The sequence below is a fragment of the Vulpes lagopus genome, chromosome 15 (assembly GCF_018345385.1).
Source record: "Vulpes lagopus strain Blue_001 chromosome 15, ASM1834538v1, whole genome shotgun sequence".
Lineage (NCBI taxonomy): Eukaryota > Metazoa > Chordata > Mammalia > Carnivora > Canidae > Vulpes > Vulpes lagopus.
Window position 1 is genome coordinate 24,575,089 of NC_054838.1, and position 19,788 is coordinate 24,594,876.

At 44.4% G+C, this 19,788-nt stretch overlaps 1 protein-coding gene across 1 annotated transcript in view; it reads left to right on the plus strand.

Moving 5' to 3' along the window:
- The first annotated feature begins 1,547 nt into the window (after window positions 1–1,547).
- P2RY2 (purinergic receptor P2Y2) overlaps window positions 1,548–19,788 on the plus strand; it is a 67,602-nt gene continuing 49,361 nt past the window's right edge. The window contains exon 1 of the mRNA XM_041730341.1: window positions 1,548–1,601. Within this exon, the coding sequence (XP_041586275.1) occupies window positions 1,565–1,601 (37 nt within the window). The 5' untranslated portion in view covers window positions 1,548–1,564. The remainder of the gene's footprint in view (window positions 1,602–19,788) is intronic.

The following is a 19,788-nucleotide window of genomic DNA, read 5'->3' on the forward strand; positions in this document are numbered from 1 at the left end:
CCTGAGGCCTTTGCGTCTTTGGTGCAAATTGGCTATGCCTCACCTCCTACTATGTGCGTGGACAGCTGAGATGACTCTACTGGGCTCTGACCTGATTAATGTCATTCAATCCTTACATCAGCCTGGGAGGGTAGGGATCACTGTCCCCATTTTACAGACAGGGGCGCTGAGGCTGCAGAGGCTGGTATTTGCTTTCTCTCAGAGCAGCCTCCTGAGACAGATAAGACAAACAGCACCAATAACTCAGAGGCCAGGTGAGCCAGTAAGCAGAAAAAATGGGGAGTGCTGGAGAACTCAGAGAGGAAAGTTCACCTCTGTGTCCCATAGTCAGTGGCCTTTGGAACTAGGAAGGTTTCCAGGGAGCAGGGGATGAAGAGAGCATCCAAGAAGTGGAAATAGCAACAGGCTTGGCACTGAGATGGAATTCCTAGAAGTCCAGCGGTTCTCAGGCAGTCTGTCCGGGTGGGCTAGAGCCCAGGATCCACGCAGAGAGTGGGTTGGGGCCGTAATCAGAGGGATTGGTGGGACCCCACAGGGCCCTTGACATCCCACTCCCTGGAATGAATCCTGCCCTGAGGCCAACATTCACATTCCATCATCTGTAGCTAAGGACTGCCTACTCTAGGACCTCTTTGTTTCTGTTGGAAGGAGATCCCTGCTAGGGCCTTTATGGGTCAGTACCGGGAGGACTCAAAATAGGGCATAGATGGGAGAAACAAGTTGGTATCTGTTTTGTGCCAGGCCCTAAAATGGACTGTGGGGATCAAGATGACTCAATCCCCTTGCCCTAGGAGCACTTGGGCTGGGGAGTATACTGACTGCCATGCACAATGTGGTGAGCTAGTCCATGAGAAATAAGGCTGAGTACTATGGGTGCTCAGAGAGAGCCCCCAGCCTCTGGGGGTGGAGGGTCTCCCTGGCCAGACCTGGGAGCCAGGTAGCCAACAGAATCAGCATCCTATTGAGAAGGAGAGCCCTGAGTTCTTTGGCTGCCTCTCCAGGAGGAGAATCAGATCCAGGAAGCAGTGGGGCCCCGCCAGAGGGTAAACCAGCAGGGTAAACCAGGCCTCCCCATGTGGGCAACCATCTTCCCACAGGAGGGTGGTATCTGGGCATGGCCCCACAAGCAGGGCCTATTGAGCAGGAGGCTTGGCTTCCAGCAGATGTGATGGCCTCTCACTGTTCTATATTGACCTCTATAGCTCATCCAATGCATGTAATGCTCTGACCTTGCCATTTGCCAGCCATCTGGAGCCAGACCAACCCAGTAGCTCATCTCACATGCTGAGGTGTGTGACACCAAAGTCCAGAACCCTCTGAAGTGCTCTGGCTACTTCTCCAAGGACATGCACAGTGCTATAGATCCAACTCAAAACTTGCATTTTTCTGCAGAGCCTTAGGGAAAGCCTTGTCTCTATGATGGTGAGAATGCAGGCAGTGTGCTTGTTTGTGTACTTGTAAGTGTTGTCCATTACTTGGGGAGCTTTCTTCACACAAGCTTTCTTTCTATTCTTGTTAGATGAGTGGAAAGGAGCCAAGATGACTCCCTATCGGAGGAAACTTCATGATTTCAGGGAAGAACAGCCTGGAGAGACTTGGAGGTACATGGGATATTAGGAAGGGAACAGAGAGTCTCGGGGTCTTAGATGAGATGTGGAAAGAAGGACCATGGGGGCTGGATACAAGGTGGATCCTGCCACAATCAGCATGGGACCTGAGATGATTGGTATAGGTAGGGAGAAAGAGAAGGGCACCTGTGGACAGGGAGCTTGCCTGGAACTTTCCCTGACCCTGTCAGGATTACAGGATCCTGGATCATCAGAGACAAAGGAGCTATAGACCCATGGCACCCAACCCATTACATTGAAAGGAAGACTAAAGTCTAGAAGGAAAGATGGCATGTCCTAGACCATCCAGTGTGTCAGGGCAGGGTCCAGCCTCAAACCAGGGTCTTACCTCCCTGATCAGAGCATTTCCCTTTCCCACTCAGGCAAGTGAAACCCAGTAGGCAATGTTCTATCTGGGACTGGGGAAAGAGCCTGTGGAGAGACTGTCTCTGCCTTATTTCTCAGGTAACAAAGTGTCAGAGAGGGGGAGGGACTTACCCAAGGTCAGGCAGCCAGAGAGCAACAAAACCCACTCATTAGACTCAGGTATCCTGGCCCCTAGCCCAAGCAATGTCTCCCAAGGAGAGGAGAAAGGAGCTCACATTTACTGAACATCTGTTATGTATCAGGTCCTTGACACATATTCTTTCCAATCCCCAAAACTCTGGAGATCGATGTTCTTGTCCATGTTTAATAAACCAGAGAACCGAGGTTCAGAAAGGCAAAGCAACTTGCCCAAAGCCACACAGCTGAGAGATGGCAGCACAGAAACTCAAGCCCATGTCCACTATTTCCAAAGCCTGTGTTCTCGTTCTTAACAAGGCTAGGTGGGGTTTGGGACCCAGGCCTGACAATGCAAGGAAGTGGCTGGGGAAGTCAGGGGCAAACTCCAGGCACTGCCCAGGCTCCCAGCAGCTGGGTTGTACCAGTGATAAAGATAAACAGATATGATCTTGGGACAGCAGGATCCTGCCTCCCACTGACAGGGTGGGTTTTTTTTTTTTTAAAGGTGTATTGATCCACACCCTGCAACAAAACCACACAAAACAAATAGCTGACGGCATATTTTCTGGTGTTGCTGAGATACTCCTTACGAAGTGGCTTGGGGCCAAGCACCCCTGGCCTCAGAAACTCAGATTCCTAGATTGATTTAGGAATTTAGATGCTCTCACAGCTCTAACACGGAAAGGTCTCCCAAGCTGCCAATCTACCCCAAGAGAGGAATCCTCTCAACAGACTTCCCAATGAGGTTCATCCAACCCTGCTCTCATACCCTCACTGCCTATCTCTAGAAGCTGCCCCTTTTGCTGTGGGACTGCCCTCCTCACTCTGACCTGAGACCAGGGTCCTGGGACATCCCCAGGGTCTCCTTTGTGGCCCAAAGTTAGCTGCCCTAGGACTGTGACTCTGCATATTCTCTGCTTTGGGTCTGAAACTACCTGGCCAGGGGCATCAGTGCCTAAGCCATTCCTGAGAAATGGGCACAAAGCTAGCAAGAAGAGCTGGTTATTCTCCTCCTATTTTCTAGGCTTTATGCCTCTACTAATACAGCCAGACATCAAATCCACCTTTGTGCTGACCACATCCCACTGTGTTCTTGTCATCTCAGGTCCCAAGCCTTTTAAAATTGATCCAAGAATAGGATCTTGCATTTCTTTTTTAAATTTCCAATGAGTTAATACTAGCCATTCATTGTGATATGGTGCTTTACGGTTTATATACAGCACCTTCACATGCATCATTTCCTTTCATGCTTAAGACAGTTTGCTGGACCCCACAGAGATGGCTGATGTGAAGTGTCCCCCTGGGGAGGCTGGTCCCAGCAGGAGTCCCAGCAACAGCTCCTGAGATGACAGTGAGCATTAGGTGGTCAGGATCCTACGCTCTGAGGAGTGATAGATACCAAACCATAGGAGGCCAAAGAAAGGAAAACTGTGTGCAGCCTGCAAACATATCCAAAAAGGCTTCCTTGAGGGATGCCTCAGAGGCAGCTCAGAGCTTGAGGCAGGGCTTCAGGAACAAGTGTGATTGGGAGCCTGCAGGATCAGGAGAGAATGAGGGGAGCCCGCTGGGTTTGGGTGGAGTCTTCTCAACGCAGAAGATGGGCCAAATGCTTTTGAAGGTTCCCCGACCAGTGTGTGGGTCCCTTCAAATAAGTATTACCAAACTTCCTTCCATGTCATTGGCTGAGGAGGAAACAAAAGCTTAGCCAGGACTAGAGCCAGGGTGTCCTCGAGGGCTCCCTAGCCAGGAATCTTTATCCACCCTGAAGCAGGCTGGCCCACCAGTCATCCTGTGCTCCATTAGTTGGCTTGAGGAGGAGAAAACTTGCTCTTGTCCTCTTGGGCTCCCGCCTGGTGGGGAAGACAGGCTTTCTCATTTTGTGTGAGGTCATTTAGGCAAACAGATTCCAGGAAGGCTGATGGTGGAAATTGGGCACTGGTGACAAGCCTGTAGGCATAATTCCGGAGCCAGACCTGGATCCCATCTCACACTCCTGATTTTGGGCCTACCTACAGTAAGGTTTTTGGGAACTGGGTCTGACTACAGATCAGAGAGGACCCACCCTGGTCCAGAGGCTGGGCTCATGGGTGGGTCCAAACTAAACTTCCACACAAGGGTCCATTGTGGTTGCATGGGCTGGCCTTGGGCTCCACCACCCCTTCCGGCTCCTGGAAAATAAATGCTTCCCGTCTGGCAGCTTCTGGAGCAGCCTGTCCTTGGCCAAGGCGCCTGCCCCACACCCAGGCCTCTCTAACCCAGGGGGGATCCTGGACTCTTGCAGCTTCAGGTCCAGCCCCCACTTCATAGCCAGAGTCCCTGAGGCTCAGGGCAGGTGGACACAGGCCGAAGCAGCTCTCCAGGACCAGAATCAACCAGAATCGTGATCAGAACTCAGCACTCTGGGGTGCCTGGCAGGCTCAATTGGAAGAGCATGTGAATCTTGACTTTAGGGTCATGCATTTGAGTCCCACATGGGGTGTAGAGATTACTTTTAAACAAAGAAAAGAAAAAAAAGAAAAAGAAAAGAAGAAGAAGAGGAAAAAAAAAAAAACCAGCACTCTGGACATTTTTCCATTTTACTATCCACAGGACGCTGCTAGTAGACTTGGGCCCAGAGAACGAAAGGGGCTGTCCCATTGTATAGCTGCCAATTGTGGCAGAGTCTGAGAGAAATGACTGGTTCCTAGGGGGTTGCTTGCCTACCCTAGATCTCTTGGGAGATCTGGGCTTTCTCAGTTCAGCTGTGTGCCCTTGAGAGGATGGCTGTTCCTCTACATCTGGAGGTTAGGAGGATTTCAACTGTCAGTCTAGCCCTGACATCCTGAGTTTTCAAATCAAGTGTGGACACACTGGATGGGATGAGGAAAAGAAGCTCTGGAATGTAGGGTTTGGCAGCTTGCACCAGAGCTGAGGCTCTGGGGACCCCAGAGGCTCCCAGCTCTTGCCTGGGCTGACAGCGCCACCTGGGGCCCAATCGGTGGAGTCCCACTGGGGCTCCCAGTATGAGCCTTCATTCAGTGAAGTGACAGCAGCAAGTCTGGGGCAGAGGAGGGGGTCTGAACACCACAGGGCCATGGAGGAGAGGAATTACCATCATGGCAATTCTCACTGGCTAGTTTCTGGGCCAGTCTGGGGCCAGACCCTGTGGAACCTCAAGAAGTCGATCATGATCTAATGGAGACCGGGGAAGTAGAGGTAGAAGCCCAGGGCTAGACACAGGGAGCTGGTTCTCAGACAATTGCCTACAGAAGCAAATTACTGAGGGCATTCTCAACTCAAGGAAGAGCCTGTGCCAAGGCATGGAGGAGTGAGTTTATGTGTGTAAGCTTGAGGGTGACAGTGGAGGAAAGTAGACATACCAGAGTATGAGATCAGAAGGGTCACAGCCCCAGATACCTGTGACGAACACAGCCACCCCACAATTCACCCAGCCCCACCTCCTGCTTTGACCCCCCAGTGCTGGCAGGACTAGAGCCCCTACGTCAAACTCTAACCCCACTTCCTCTGAGTCAAGCTACCCATCTGAGGTCCTCATTTCTGACGCCTCATTTCTTCCCCAAAGCCAGGGCCTGTCCACAGGCTGATCCTAGGGACACAATCCTGAGGTCTCTCTGGCCTCCAGGGAGCCTGGGCATAGTTCTTGGGCCAGTGGAAGAATCTCCAAGAAGTTAGTGAACTCTAATTTTATATTCTTCAGCTGTTACATGGGCATAATAACAGTGCCTACCCCATGGAAATGTGGTGAGGATCAAATGAGAAAAATGCGTATAAAGCCACCTTGCTAACATGAGTTGGTGCCAGCTAAAGAGGCATCTTCCCATTGCCCAATCCTCTGAGCACATCCCTTCCAGAAGGGTAAGCTCCAGGACTTCAGATCTTGCCCCTCCTGCTGCCTTCCCCAAGGCCTCAGGTCTTTTTCTACTTTCCTGAGCCCAGAGAGGTTCTACTATGTGCCCCACAGAGTGATTTGTTTGTTATATTTCTCTCAGTTTTTTTTTAAGAAAATATAAACTACAAAGAAAAAAAGAGGTACACGATGAGCATCCATATGCTCCCCTGCGTTCAACAATTAATTATTTGCCTTACTTACCTCATTGCTTTCTCGTTTTTAAAAATAATCTGAACTGGGGCACCTGATTGGCACAGTTGGTTAAGCATCTGACTCTTGGTTTGGGCTCAGGTTGTGATCTCAGCATTGTGAAATCAAGCCCTGCATCAGGCTCCATGCTCAGTGGGGAGCTTGCTTGGGATTATCTCCCTTCCCCTTCTGTTGCCCCTCCCCCCTCTGTAAAACAAGTAAATAAATCTTTAAAAAGAAATTTTTAAAAATCTCAACCATTTGAAGGTGCCTGGCTGGCTCAATTGGTAGAGCATGTAGCTCTTAATCTCAGGTCATGAGTTCAAGCCCCATGTTGGGCATAGAGCCTACTTCAAAAGAAAAATCTGGGGGCACCTGGTTGGCTCAGCAGTTGAGTGTCTGCCTTTGGCTCAGGTTGTGATCCTGGAATCTGGAGATCAAGTCTCGCATCTAGCTCCCCGGCAGGAAGCCTGTTCTCCCTCTGCCTATGTCTCTGCCTCTCTCTGTGTGTCTCTCATGAATAAATAAATAAAATATTTTTTAAAAAGCTGAACCATTTGAAAGTACATTGCAGGGATCCCTGGGTGGCGCAGCGGTTTGGCGCCTGCCTTTGGCCCAGGGCGCGATGCTGGAGACCCGGGATCGAATCCCACATCGGGCTCCCGGTGCATGGAGCCTGCTTCTCCCTCTGCCTGTGTCTCTGCCTCTCTCTCTCTCTCTCTGTGACTATCATAAAAAAAAAAAAAAAAAAGTACATTGCAGCTATCATGACACTAGATGATACCTAACATCTGAGCATGTAGCTTCTGAAACAGTTTCCTACACAGTCATCATCACAAACCTAAGAAAAGGATGAATAATTCCATACTATCATCTAATTCCATATTCGTATTTCTCCCAGTTTTCCCCGAATGTATTTTACATCTGCTTTTGTGGGGGAGAGATCCAGGATTTGATCAATGTTCACTCATTGCATTTGATTGTTGGTCTCTTCATTCTCTGGAAATCACTTTTTTCTTCCCCAAATCGGAAAAATTACAAAAGAAAATAATCTGTAACCTGACCACTTTGAGCTACCCAAGATGGGCATTTCAGTCTTTCCTTTCAATTAAAACATTCTCAATACATATGGCATTTTAAAAATAACATCTCCACTGAGGTATAATTCACATATTAGGTAACTCATTTACTTAGAATATATAATTCAATGGTTTTTAGAATATTCACAGATATGCACAACCCAAAACTACAATCCATTTTAGAACATTTCTGTCACCCCCCCCAAAAAATCCTATACATTTTAGCTATCACCCCACAGCCCTAAGCAACCACAAATCTACTTTCTATCTCTATAGACCTACCTACTGTGAACATTTTATATAAATGGAATATATGGGGTGCCTGGTGGGCTCAGTCAGAAGAGCATGTGACTCTTGATCTTGGGGTTGTGAGTTCCAGTCCCGTGGTGAGTGTAGAGATTACTTAAATAAATTTCTTAAAAACTAAAAAAAGATGAATGGAATTATATAATATGTGGTCTTTTGTGACTTTTTCCATGTAGCATAATGTTTTCAAGTTTCATCCATGTTGTAGCATATATCGGTACTCCATTCCTTTTTATGGCCGAATAATACTGCATTGTATGGATATACCATATTTTGTTTACCCATCCAACAGTTGATGGACATTTGAGCTGTTTCTACCTTTTAACTATTATGAATAATGCTGCCATAAACATTTGTGTTCAAGTTTTTGCATGAACATATATTTCAATTTCTCCTGGGTAGACACCTTGGAGAGGAATTGCTAAGTCATATGATGACTCTATGTTTAACTGTGAGGGACTGATAAGCTGTTTCTCAAGCAATTGTACCATTTCACATTCCAACCAGCAATCTGTTAGAATTCTGATTTCTATATAGCCTTGCCAGCATTTGTTAGTTTCTGACTTTTTTTTTCTTCCAAATTGTAATTTAAATTCTAGTTAGTTTACATATAGTGTATTATTGGTTTCAGGAGTAGAATTCAATGTTTCGTCACTTACATACAATATCCAGTACTCATCACAAGTACCTCCTTAATACCCATTACTCATCTAGCCCATTCTCCCACCCTCCTCCCTCCATCAACCCTCAATTTGTTCTCTATCATTAAGAGTCTCTTATGGTTTGTTTCCCTCTCTCCTTCCCTCCCTTTTTTGATCCCTGTTTCCATATGTTCATCTGTTTTGTTTCTTAAATTCCACATATGAGTGAAATCATACGGTATTTGTCTTTCTCTGACTGACTTATTTTGCTTAGCATAATATACTCCAGCTCCATTCATGTCATTGAAAATAGTAAGATTTAATTCTTTTGATGGCTGAGTAATGTTGATAGATGATAGATAGATAGATAGATAGATAGATAGATAGATAGGATATAAATGATATATATATGATATATAAATGAAATATATGGAGTGCCTGGCTGGCTGGTATATATACATACCACATCTTCTTTATCCATTCATCCATCAGTGGACACTTGGGCTCTTTCCATAGTTTGGCTATTGTTGATAATGCTGCTGTAAACATCGGGGTGCATGTATGCCTTTGAATTAGTGTTGTTGTATTCTTTGATAAATACCCAGCAAGTGTGATGGCTGGATCATAGGGCAGTTCTATTTCTAACCTTTTTAGGAACCTCCATACTGTTTCCCAGAGTGGCTTCACCAGTTTGTATTCCCACCAACAGTGTAAGAGGGTTCCCCTTTCTCTGCATCCTCACCAACATCTGTTGTTTCCTGTCTTGTTAATTGGAGCCATTCTGACAGGTGCAAGGTGATATCTCATCATGGTTTTGATTTGTATTTCCCAGATGCTTTGCTGAGTGATGCTGAGCATCTTTTCATGTGTCTGTTAACCATCTGGATATCTGACTTTTTTATATAGCCATCCTTGTGGTTAAGATGTATCTCACTGTGGTTTTGATTTGCATCTCCTTGATGACTAAGGATGTCAAGAATCTTTTCTTGTTTTATTGTTTATTTATCTACGCATTTTCCATCTTCTTTGGAGGAAATGTTTAGTTAGATCCTTTGCCCATTTTTTAAATTGGGTTACTTATTTATTTGTTTTTGCAGGCAAGAAAACCTTTTATTTTAAACCACAAATAGTCAGCAGATGGCCACAACTATTCATGTTTCATTAAGATCACATAAAATCTAGATTAAAAAGCACCACTGATTACTACTCTAGAAAAACTGTGTGAAAAATTCAAATACGCACAGTAAAAATACCACAGCATGCACAGGACTCAATTTCTAAAGCAAGTGCACAAAATACTGCATCAGCTTTACACACAGCTTCCAATATCAAATTGATATTTATTTTACTTGAGATTGATGGAAATTTCCAAAAAGCATGATCATGAAAAGGTAAAATGTCCATCCTTTTATGTCTTTGCATGCCAACTAGTAATGCCCTAAAAATTAGCATTTACAAAATACTTGGTAAAAATATATTTTAAAAGTTGTCCCAAGGGATACATAAAACCAACTCCAATTTCTGACAATTCGTTCTGCTGTTTTCTGGGTGCCTTCAGCTAGAGTTTCACCATTTTCAGATGGTGCAGTCCCTTGCTTTCCAGCTTCTTGCTCTCCCTCTTTCCTTTGGTACCTTTGTTAGTCTTTGTTCCAGGTTCTTTGTTAGCAGATGTTTTTCTTGGTTTAGGTTCAGGTTTTGGTGGAGTGGGTTTTGCTAACAATCTGGCAGACAGTCTGGTGGTCTCCTATTTAGTTGCTTTGGATCTATCCTTGTCTTCTGTATTCTCTGGAGGCTTTCTCTGGGGCACAATGACTATGTTTGTGCAGCAGCTGAAAAAGTGTAGCAATAGGCTCTACCCACTGGCACCACCACTGCAGCTCCTCATGTAAAGGGCACAGCAGAGCCTGGCCTCTCTGACCAGCATCTCCTGGTTTGTGTGTGTGTGTGTGTGTGTTTAATTGTTGAATTGCAATCTTTTTAAAAATATATATATTCTAGATCCAAGTCCCTAATCTCATATGTGATTTGCAAATATTTCCCCTTATTCTGTGGGTTGTCTTTTCATTTCCTTGAGGGTATTCTTTGATTTTTCATTTTGACGAAGTTCGATTTGTATATTCTTATTGTTGTTGTTGTTGTTGATCAAAAGCGTTGATGTCCTATCTAAGAATCTATTGCCAAATCCAAGGTCCTGAAGATGTACTCTTACATTTTCTTCTAAAAGGTTTGTGCTTTTAGTTCTTCCATTTCAGTATTTAATCTATTTTGAATTAACTTTTGTATGTGATATAAAGGAAGCATTCAGCTGTGTTCTTTTGCATGTGGCAACAATTGTCCCAGCAGCAGAATGCTGAGAGGATGAGAAATGCTGGCGGCCTTCCTGTCCAGCGAAGATAACAGAGTCTTTTGCGGGGAGCTGGAAGAAGAAGGAACCCTGTGTTCTTAGCTTCACCTGCCTACAGTGGAGCTTCCATCATGTTGAGGTGGTGGGGGCAGGGAGAGAGTGAATCATGGTTCAAATGCTACAAACTCGGGATCCCTGGGTGGCGCAGCGGTTGGGCGCCTGCCTTTGGCCCAGGGCGTGATCCTGGAGACCCGGGATCGAATCCCACGTCAGGCTCCCGGTGCATGGAGCCTGCTTCTCCCTCTGCCTGTGTCTCTGCCTCTCTCTCTCTCTCTGTGTGACTATCATAAATAATAAATAAATAAAAATTTAAAAAAAATGCTACAAACTCTTACTATTCTTACCAAGATTTAGTAGATTTTCCTGAGTGAACATTCCTTCACTTGCTGTATGCCTTAATGACAATTTCTGGAGAATATATATCATATATAAAAAAAACATCTCCAACAGTTATGGTTATTCCAACCGGGAAAAGGGTCTGCAGTGTCCCTCACACCACCAATCCAGAAGTTGTTGACCAGCTCATTCCTTTTTATTGCCAAGTAGTATTCCATAGTTTGCATGTACCACACTTTGTTTATCCATTTACTCACTGATGGACGTTGGATTGTTTCTAGTTTGAGATATTACAAATAAAGCCGCTTTGAATAATATTTGTGTACCAGTCTTTCTTTGTTTGGACATATGCTTTCATTTGTCTTGAGTACATGCCTAGAAGTGGAATTGCTGGATTATATGGTAGGTTTAAGTTTACTTTTTAAGAAATTGTTAAACTATTTTCCAAAGTGGCTGTATCATATTACATTCCTGCCAACAGTGTCTGAGAGTTCTAGTTGCTTCATGTCTTCACCAACACTCAATATAATCGCTTTAAAAAACTTTAGCCATTGTAATAGATGCATAGTGGCATCCCATTGTGGTCTTAATTTGCATTTCCCTAATGACTAATGAACAATGTGTTTGAGTATCTTGCATCTGTGTTCATGAAAGATTGGTCTATAGTTTTCTTTTCTTGTCTTTGTCTGGTTTTGGTATTAGGGTGATTCTGGCCTCAGAGAATGGGTTAGGAAGTATTCTCTCTGCTTATAGCCTCTGAAAGATATTGTAAGGAATTGGTATAATTTTTTTGTTAAATGTTTGGTAGAATTCACCAGTGAACCCATCTGGGCCTGGTGTTTTCTGTTTGCAAAGGTTCTTAGTCATTGATTCAATTTCTTGAATAGAGATAGGCCTATTTAAATAGTCTACTTCTTCTTTGTGTGAGTTTCTGCAGATTGTGTGTTTCAAGGAATTGGTCCATTTCATCTAGGTTATCAAAATTGTGGGCATAATTGTTTACTATATTACCTTATTGTTCTTTTTATGTCCTTGGAATCTATAATGAATTTCTCCCTTTCATTTCTGATATTAGTAATCCATAGCCTCTCTTCTTGGTTAGCCTAGCTACAGATGTATCATTTTATTATCTTTTCAACAACCAGGTTTTGATTTCATTAATTTTTCTTTTTCTTTTTTTTTTTTTAAAGATTTTATTTATTTATTCATGATAGTCATGCAGAGAGAGAGAGAGAGGCAGAGACACAGGCAGAGGGAGAAGCAGGCCCCATGCAGGGAGCCCGACGTGGGATTCGATCCTGAGTCTCCAGGATCGCGCCCTGGACCAAAGGCAGGCGCCAAACCGCTGCGCCACCCAGGGATCCCCCATTAATTTTTCTCTATTGATTTTTCCTTTAAAAAAAAAGTATTTTACTTATTTATTCATGAGAGACACGGAGAGAGAGAGAGGCAGAGACACAGGCAGAAGGAGAAACAGGCTCCATGCAGGGAGCCTGACGTGGGATTCGATCCTGGGTCTCCAGGGATGAAGGTGGCGCTAAGACTAATCTCTACACCCAACATGGGGCTTGAAGTCACAACCCTGAGAGCAAGGGTTGCCTGTTCTGACTGAACCAGCCATGTGCCCCTTTGATCTAATTCTTCTAATTTCTTTTCTTCTTCTTCCTTTGGATTTAATTTGCTCTTCTTGTTCTAGTTTCCTAAACTGAAATACGGATTTCAGATCTCATTTCCTTTCTAATATATGCATTCAATGCTATAAATTTCCCTCAGCACTGCTTTCACTACATCCCACAGATTTTGATAAGTTGTATTTTCATTTTTTTGATCCAAAATATTTTAAAATTTCTCTTGAGATTTCCTCTTTGACCCATGTGTTACTTAGAAGTGTGTTATTTAATCCTCACATATTTTGGAATTTTCCAATTATTTTTCTATTTCTGATTTCTAGTTTCATTCCATTGTGGTCTGAGAGCAGATACTGTAGGATTTCTATTCTTCTAAATTTCTGAAGGTGTGTTTTATGACCCATAGTGTTGTAGAACATCTTGGTGAATATTCCACGTGAGCTTGAGAAGAATGTGTATTCTGCTGTCGCATAGATGTCAATTACATCCAGTTGATTGATGGTGTTATTGAGTTCTACTGTGTCCTTACTGGTTTTCTGCCCTCTGACTCTGTTCATTTCTGACAGAGGGTGTTGAAATCTCCAACTATGATAGTGGATTCATCTATTTGTCTCCATATTTCTATTCTGCTAGTTTTTACCTTGTAAGCACCTTTCTGTGTGCTAAAGAAGCATATACCATCCATATACATTGGTGAGGTATCTGCTCAAATCTTTTGCATATTTTAATTAGATGGTTTGTTTTCTTATTATTGAGTTTTGAGAGTTCTTTATATTTTTATAGGTGTGTTTTATAGCTATGCTGGATAAAGCTACTTTCTTGGATGTGTGATCTGCAATAATTGCTAGCAGTCAATGGCTTGTCTTTTCATTTTCCTAACAATGTCTTTCCAATAGCAGATGTTCTTAATTTTGATGAAGTCCAACCTATTGATATTTTTCATTTCTGAATCATGTTTCTGGTATTGTATCTGCAAACTAAACCAAGGTTGCAAAGACTTTGTTTCTTTGCTTGGTGTTCCTTTCTTCCAAATTTTGGTTCACACTGTATGTATGATTTTATATTTTGCCTTTTCCCCATAGCCTTTTCTTAAAAATTTCAAGTCTATGGAAAAGTTAAAAGAGTGGTGCCTTGAACACCCACATACTCTTTGCTGACAGTGCATCAATTGTTAATAATATGCCACATTTGCTTTATTTCCCTGGATACTTTCTTCCCTCCAGAAACATTTGACAATAAGTTGCAGAATTTTGTAACACTGACTTTTTTCAAAGTCTAAGCAAGCTGTCCTGGAAATGTTCTTTAAAAAGCAGCAACAGTAACATGTACCACACTACAGTGACAAAGTAGCACATACCCAGTGAGGAGGGCTTGGAAAAAATAGAGGAGTAAAAGAAAAAAAAAAACTGCCCTCTGGCTTTATTTCAACTCCTTAGTCACCAGGGGCCGCTTGCCTGAGATGTGGGTGGGGAGGATTGCACAGGGCTCAGATGCAAATCCCTGATTCCCACCGCAGCCCCCACTCCTGCAGCCACTTCCTGCAATACAGCCCTCAGCTGGGAGGCCAGGATTTCCCTTTGTGACCTTGAGCGAGCTCTGCCTTCTTTGGGTTCAGCTGGTAAATGTAGACATCATAGCTGCTTGGCTTCCCTCCCAGGAGGCTATTCGTGTCTTTATTGGGGTAACTCCTCTATTGTGAAAGGACTTGGTACCCCTCCCTCCAACACCTCACCCTCAACCGGACTCAGAATCCCAGCTGCATTTGCCTGGAATGTACCCCTCCTCCCTGTGTTGACCATCATCATCCTATCCTTAGAATCAACCTTGTCTCTCCCTCTTTACTTGTAACAAATTATTCACCTGTTGTGGGTCAGGTCTGTGCTAGAGGCTATTCTATACTCTTATCTCACTGGATGCTCACAATAACCCTTAAGGAAGGTTATCACAGCCATTTCAGATTAGAAAACTGATCCTTAGCACACTGAGCAAGGTGAGTCATCCCAAGTTAAGGCAAAGCCAGGCTTGTGGCAGGTGACTGTCTCTTCCTATAGAGATGTTGGAGCCCTTGTCTAACCTCAGTGCCCTATGTGTGGAGAGATCAGGCCTGTGCTGACATATCTGTGATCTGTACCCTATACAACCTCCCCCGTCTTTGTGAATCTAAACTTGCCTCTTGCTTCAGACTCTAGCCAGTTTCAGGGTTGTCTTGTCCACTCCCTGATTCCCACTGAGAGTGATGTTCCTTTTCTAGACACCCTCACACTCAGGAATCAGTGGCCTAACTCTCCCATCTCCACTTTGACCCTCCTGCCAACTGCCCAAGATTCTATATATTACTGGGCATGTAATCAGTTTCATTCAATACATTTTGAATGTTTTATTTTAATTCATTTGCATTCTCTCTCTAATATTTGTTGATTTTTTTTACCTTCTTGTATGATATTATATTTTTTCTTATCAATACATGTTCACAGGGTACCTTTGGCTCAGGTCATGATCTCAGGAGCCCCAGGCAGTCTCTCTGCTCAGTGGGGAGTCTGTCTCTCTCTCTCTCCCTCTGCCCTTCCCCCACCAACTCACACGTGCTCTCTCTCTCAAATAAATAAATAAAACCTTAAAAAAATACACGTTCACATTATCAAAAATTTAAGAAAGAAGAAAATTCACCCCAAATTATCCACAGATAACCATAGTAACATTTTCATAGATTAATTTTTGGTCTGATTTCTGTGGACACATATATTTTAGGAGTTGAGGTCACACTGTATAAACATTTCCAAAGCCTGCTTAAAAAAAAAAACCTAACATTATACCAAGGACATTTTCCATGTCATTAAAAATTACATGGTGATACCCATTAGGGTGTCTAGAATATAAAAAAGACAGTAACAAATGTGGCAAGGATGTGGAACGATTTGAACCCTCATACACTGCCAGTGGGAATGTAAAATGGTGTAGTCCCTTTGGAAAATAACCTGACAGTTCCTCAAATAGTTAAGCATAGAGTTATCAGATGCTATCAGATGATAGCAACTTCACTCATAATTATATATTCAAGAGAAATGAAAGTATATACCTATACAAAAATTTGTACATGAGGGGCACCTGGGTGGCACAGTAGATTAAGTGTCCAACTCCTGGTTTTGGCTCACGTCATGATCTCAGGGTGGTGAGACTGAGCCCCACATGGGGCTCCACACTCACTGAGGAATCTGCTTAAGACTTTCTGTCCCATTCCCTTTGCCCCTCCCAAATAAATAAATAAGTTCATCTTTAAAAACAAAAACTTGTACATGAATGTTAATAGAATTATTCATAATAGCTGAAAAATGGAAACAACCTAAATGTCCACCAACTAATGAATAAATAAATGCAATGTGGCATATCCATACAATGGAATATTATTCAGCCATAAAAAAGAATGAAGTAATGGGGCACCTGACTGGCTCAGTTGGAGGAGCTTGCCACTCTTGACCTTGGGGTCATGAGTTTGAGCCCCAGGTTGGGTGTAGAGATTACTTAAATTAATAAAACTTTTAAAAAGTTTTAAAAGGAATGAAGTGCTGATACCTGCATACACCTTGAAAACATTATAGGATGTGTGAAAAGTCAGACACAGAAGACCACATATTATATGATTGATTCCATTTTCATTAAATGTCCAGAAAGACAAACCTATAGAGACAGAGAGTATCTGTGGGCTGGGTTAGAAGAGGGGAGGTTTGTGAGCAAATGCGCAGTGACTGCTAATGGGTATGGGCATTTGCTGTGGAGTAATGAAAAGGTTCTGAAATTGATTATGGTGATGGTTGTAAAATTTTGTGAATATACTAAAAATCATTGAATTGTACACTTTAAGTGGGTAATATATTTTATGTGACCTATATATTAATAATCTGTTATTTTTATTTTATTTCATTGTAAAATTTATTTTAAAGTAGTCTCCAGACCCAATATGGGGCTGGAACTCACGACCTTGAGAGTGAGGGTTGCATGCTTTTCTGACTGAGGCAGCCAGGCACCCCTTGATAAATCTGTTATAATTAAAATCAAAAGAACTCCATGGCAGCATTTTTAATGTTTTTAGATGCTATTCCTTTGTACAGCTGCATCATAATTTATTTAGATTCTTATTGTTGGACCTTTATGTTTCCTATTAATTCCTTTGTTTCACAGCATTTCAAACACACAAAAATGAATTGAATAGTATAACGAACCCCTGTACCCATCACGCACTTAAACAATTGTCAACCCAAGTGTTACATTTACAGACATGGATTTTTTTTTAAAGATTTATTTATTTATTTGAGAGAGAGAGAGAGAGAGAGAGAGAGAGCACAGAGGGAGAACCAGACTCCCTGCTGAGCAAAGAGCCCAGCTGGGGACTTGATCCCAGGACCCTAAATCATGACTTGAACAGAAGGCAGACACTCAACCAACCGAGGCACCCAGGCGCCCTTACTGACGTGGACTTGATGAACATTTTTGTGCATAAATCTTTGTTTTTACTCCACACTGCTTCCTTCCATTTACAAATTTACAAGGAATTCAATTCAGTCCAAAACACTCCCTCACTATGCCCTCTCAGCATTCCCAAGGGATTTGATGAATCAGACACCGCCCCACTCTTGGGGGGCTCCTAGTCTGATGGAGGAGGTAGATATTGGATTGGAGTGACCAGTAGGGGCAGGGACTGTGTAACTGGAGAGAGCCCTCAGCCTATTACCCAGGAGGGGCACTGCAGTCTCCACCTAAGAGCCGATATCCCAAACCTCCGCTCAGCCCTGTCTTTCTCCCATTTTGCCACACGGGGGCGATAGAGTCTTTCATAGCCTCTCTGGATTCTCCCATCAGCACCGTGGGTGGGTAGCTGGGGTGAGCTTTGTATTCCTTCTCCTGGTGACCCGGTGATGGCCATCTCTTGGCCTTAAGATCCTTGCATGGAAAACAAAGGAGATGAATTCAGTGAGCCATCTGGGCCCACCTTTGGCCAGCTCTCATAAGCAATGTTTCCTTAGGGCCCATTCCCCAGCACCTGCTTCTAGGTGGTCCAGGGGATCCATATGAGACCCAAGAAAGACTGATGCCTACCAATGCAACTTCCCCCTTTTTAGAGGCCTACAGGAGGCCGCAAACTTTGAGATACCCCAGCTTCAGGAGCAACATTAGGTTCGTGGGTGGAGGAAGAGAAAATGAATCACTAAAGTCCCTCCAGCCCAGCCCAGAGGATATTTGGCCCTCAGAGGAGGGCATGGTCTGTGGAGGACCATGATGGCTGATGTGTTTGGCATAGCTGAGGGCTGAGTCAAGGGACAAGGTGTTTGTTTTCCTGAGAGGGCTTCTCCGGAGTTGGAGTGTCTCCAGCCTTGTAGCCCCTCCTGTCTCAGCCAACAAAGGCAAGTGGGCCAGATTCTGAAATTTGACTGGATGCCTGTATCTCCTTGGGATGCTGTCTCAGCTGGGACCCCAACACAGCCCTACTGGCCTTGTCTCTCCTTGTCCTTGGCCTTCCCTGCATTCCTCCTCTTAATCCAGTGAGCTGGCTGCAACCAACCATGTCAGAAGCCACACCCCAAATAGCCAAGCATACCAGCCCTGGAGTTGGGGGGCAGCTCATGTATCCCCCACACCTATTGTGTGTTAGCCTTTCCCTGGGCCTGTCACTTTGTATTTGTTATTGTATTTCCTTCTCGCAGCAGCAGCCTCATAAGGCAACTATTATAGACTCATTTCACAGAGGAGGAAGTCAAAGCTTAGCCAGTGTGAGGATTCAAGCCCAGGCTGGTCTGACTCACACCTGTGCCTCCTTCCTTCTCCCCACCTGCTTTCTGCACATGCTCTGAATTATTGTGAACGACTCCTACCTCACCTACTCGTCCTTGCTGCTGCTTTACTTTTCGGTGCATACCCCTGCCCACCAATCACACACATGCTCCCAGATCCACATACACCAAGGCAGGTGCCCATGTAGAGCCCAGTCCTGACTGGCCGCCCTGACTGCTAATCAGCTATGTGATCCTGAGCAAGCCACTTAACCTCTGTGAGTCTCCATTTTCTCATCTCTTCAGAATTGTTATGAAAGTTAAATAAGCTATTGTACGTAACATTGTTAAAACCTTACCAGGACATGGTACTCAATAAAGGTTAGATATTTTTAAAATTTTAGCTGCTTTTCATTGTTATGATAAACACACATCTTTGTATATTCTCTACACATGTCACTAGCCATGTGCAGTATACACTGAGGCACAAGGATCACCATGCACACCTACATACCCATGCAAGAATCCATAATGAAAAAACTCAGCCACCTGCTATGTGTATCATGTACCTGTATGCCTGTGCCAGACTCCTGGGCTAGAGGTAGGGGATTTCTGTGGAACAGAGACAGGACACCTGGCCTTGGGGTCTAACCAGTCTGGCTGGGAAGTAAAACTTGTGATCAAAGTGTGGTCTGCAGACCAAGCTGGGATCTTGTTAGAGTCTTGAAGAATCTCATACCCCACTCCAGAGCTTCTGAATCAGAATATGCATTTTAATAAGGTCCTCAAAACACCAGGGTAGAGAGGAGGGAACTGGGTGATTATCTCTGAGCAAGAGGGGGCTGGCTTGGGTCCTGTCCCTGGTGTCTCCAATCTGTGCCCTATCAGCAGGCTGGTTACCCCCTGGCTCCTCCCCTGTGCTTGGGAGTGGGTGCTGATGTGTGAGGTGATCCAACTCAGCCTTGGGAGGACAGGTTGGATCCCTGGTCCTGGTTCTAAAAGAATGTAAATAGCAAGGTCCCTCCTTGGTCCCTCCCAGGGCTCTGACAGGCTGGGGGCTGGAACCGCACCAGGGCCCAGGCAACTGGCAGATGCTGCTCGTTCTTCAATCCCTCTCCTGCAATGTGTCCATACTTGCTTGTGACTCTCCACGCCCAGCATCATGGTGGGGTCGCTGCCAGGACTCTGGTTGACCTCTCCCTCCTTGAGTAAGGTGAGGGCTGGGTCCCTTGGGGCTGTTGGAGCCTGAGGCCTGGGCCGCTGCCCCTCCCTATCCCTGTTGGGGCTAATTTTAGGGCTGTCTTGACAGCTGCCTCGGCTCAACCTGAGTCAGTTCCCTGCCCAGCCTTGGGGTCAGTTGGGGTCAGTTGGGGAGCAGGCCAGCCCAGCCCCAGCTTCGACTACAACAGATAAAATTAGACTCCTTACCCCCTGGCCACCATC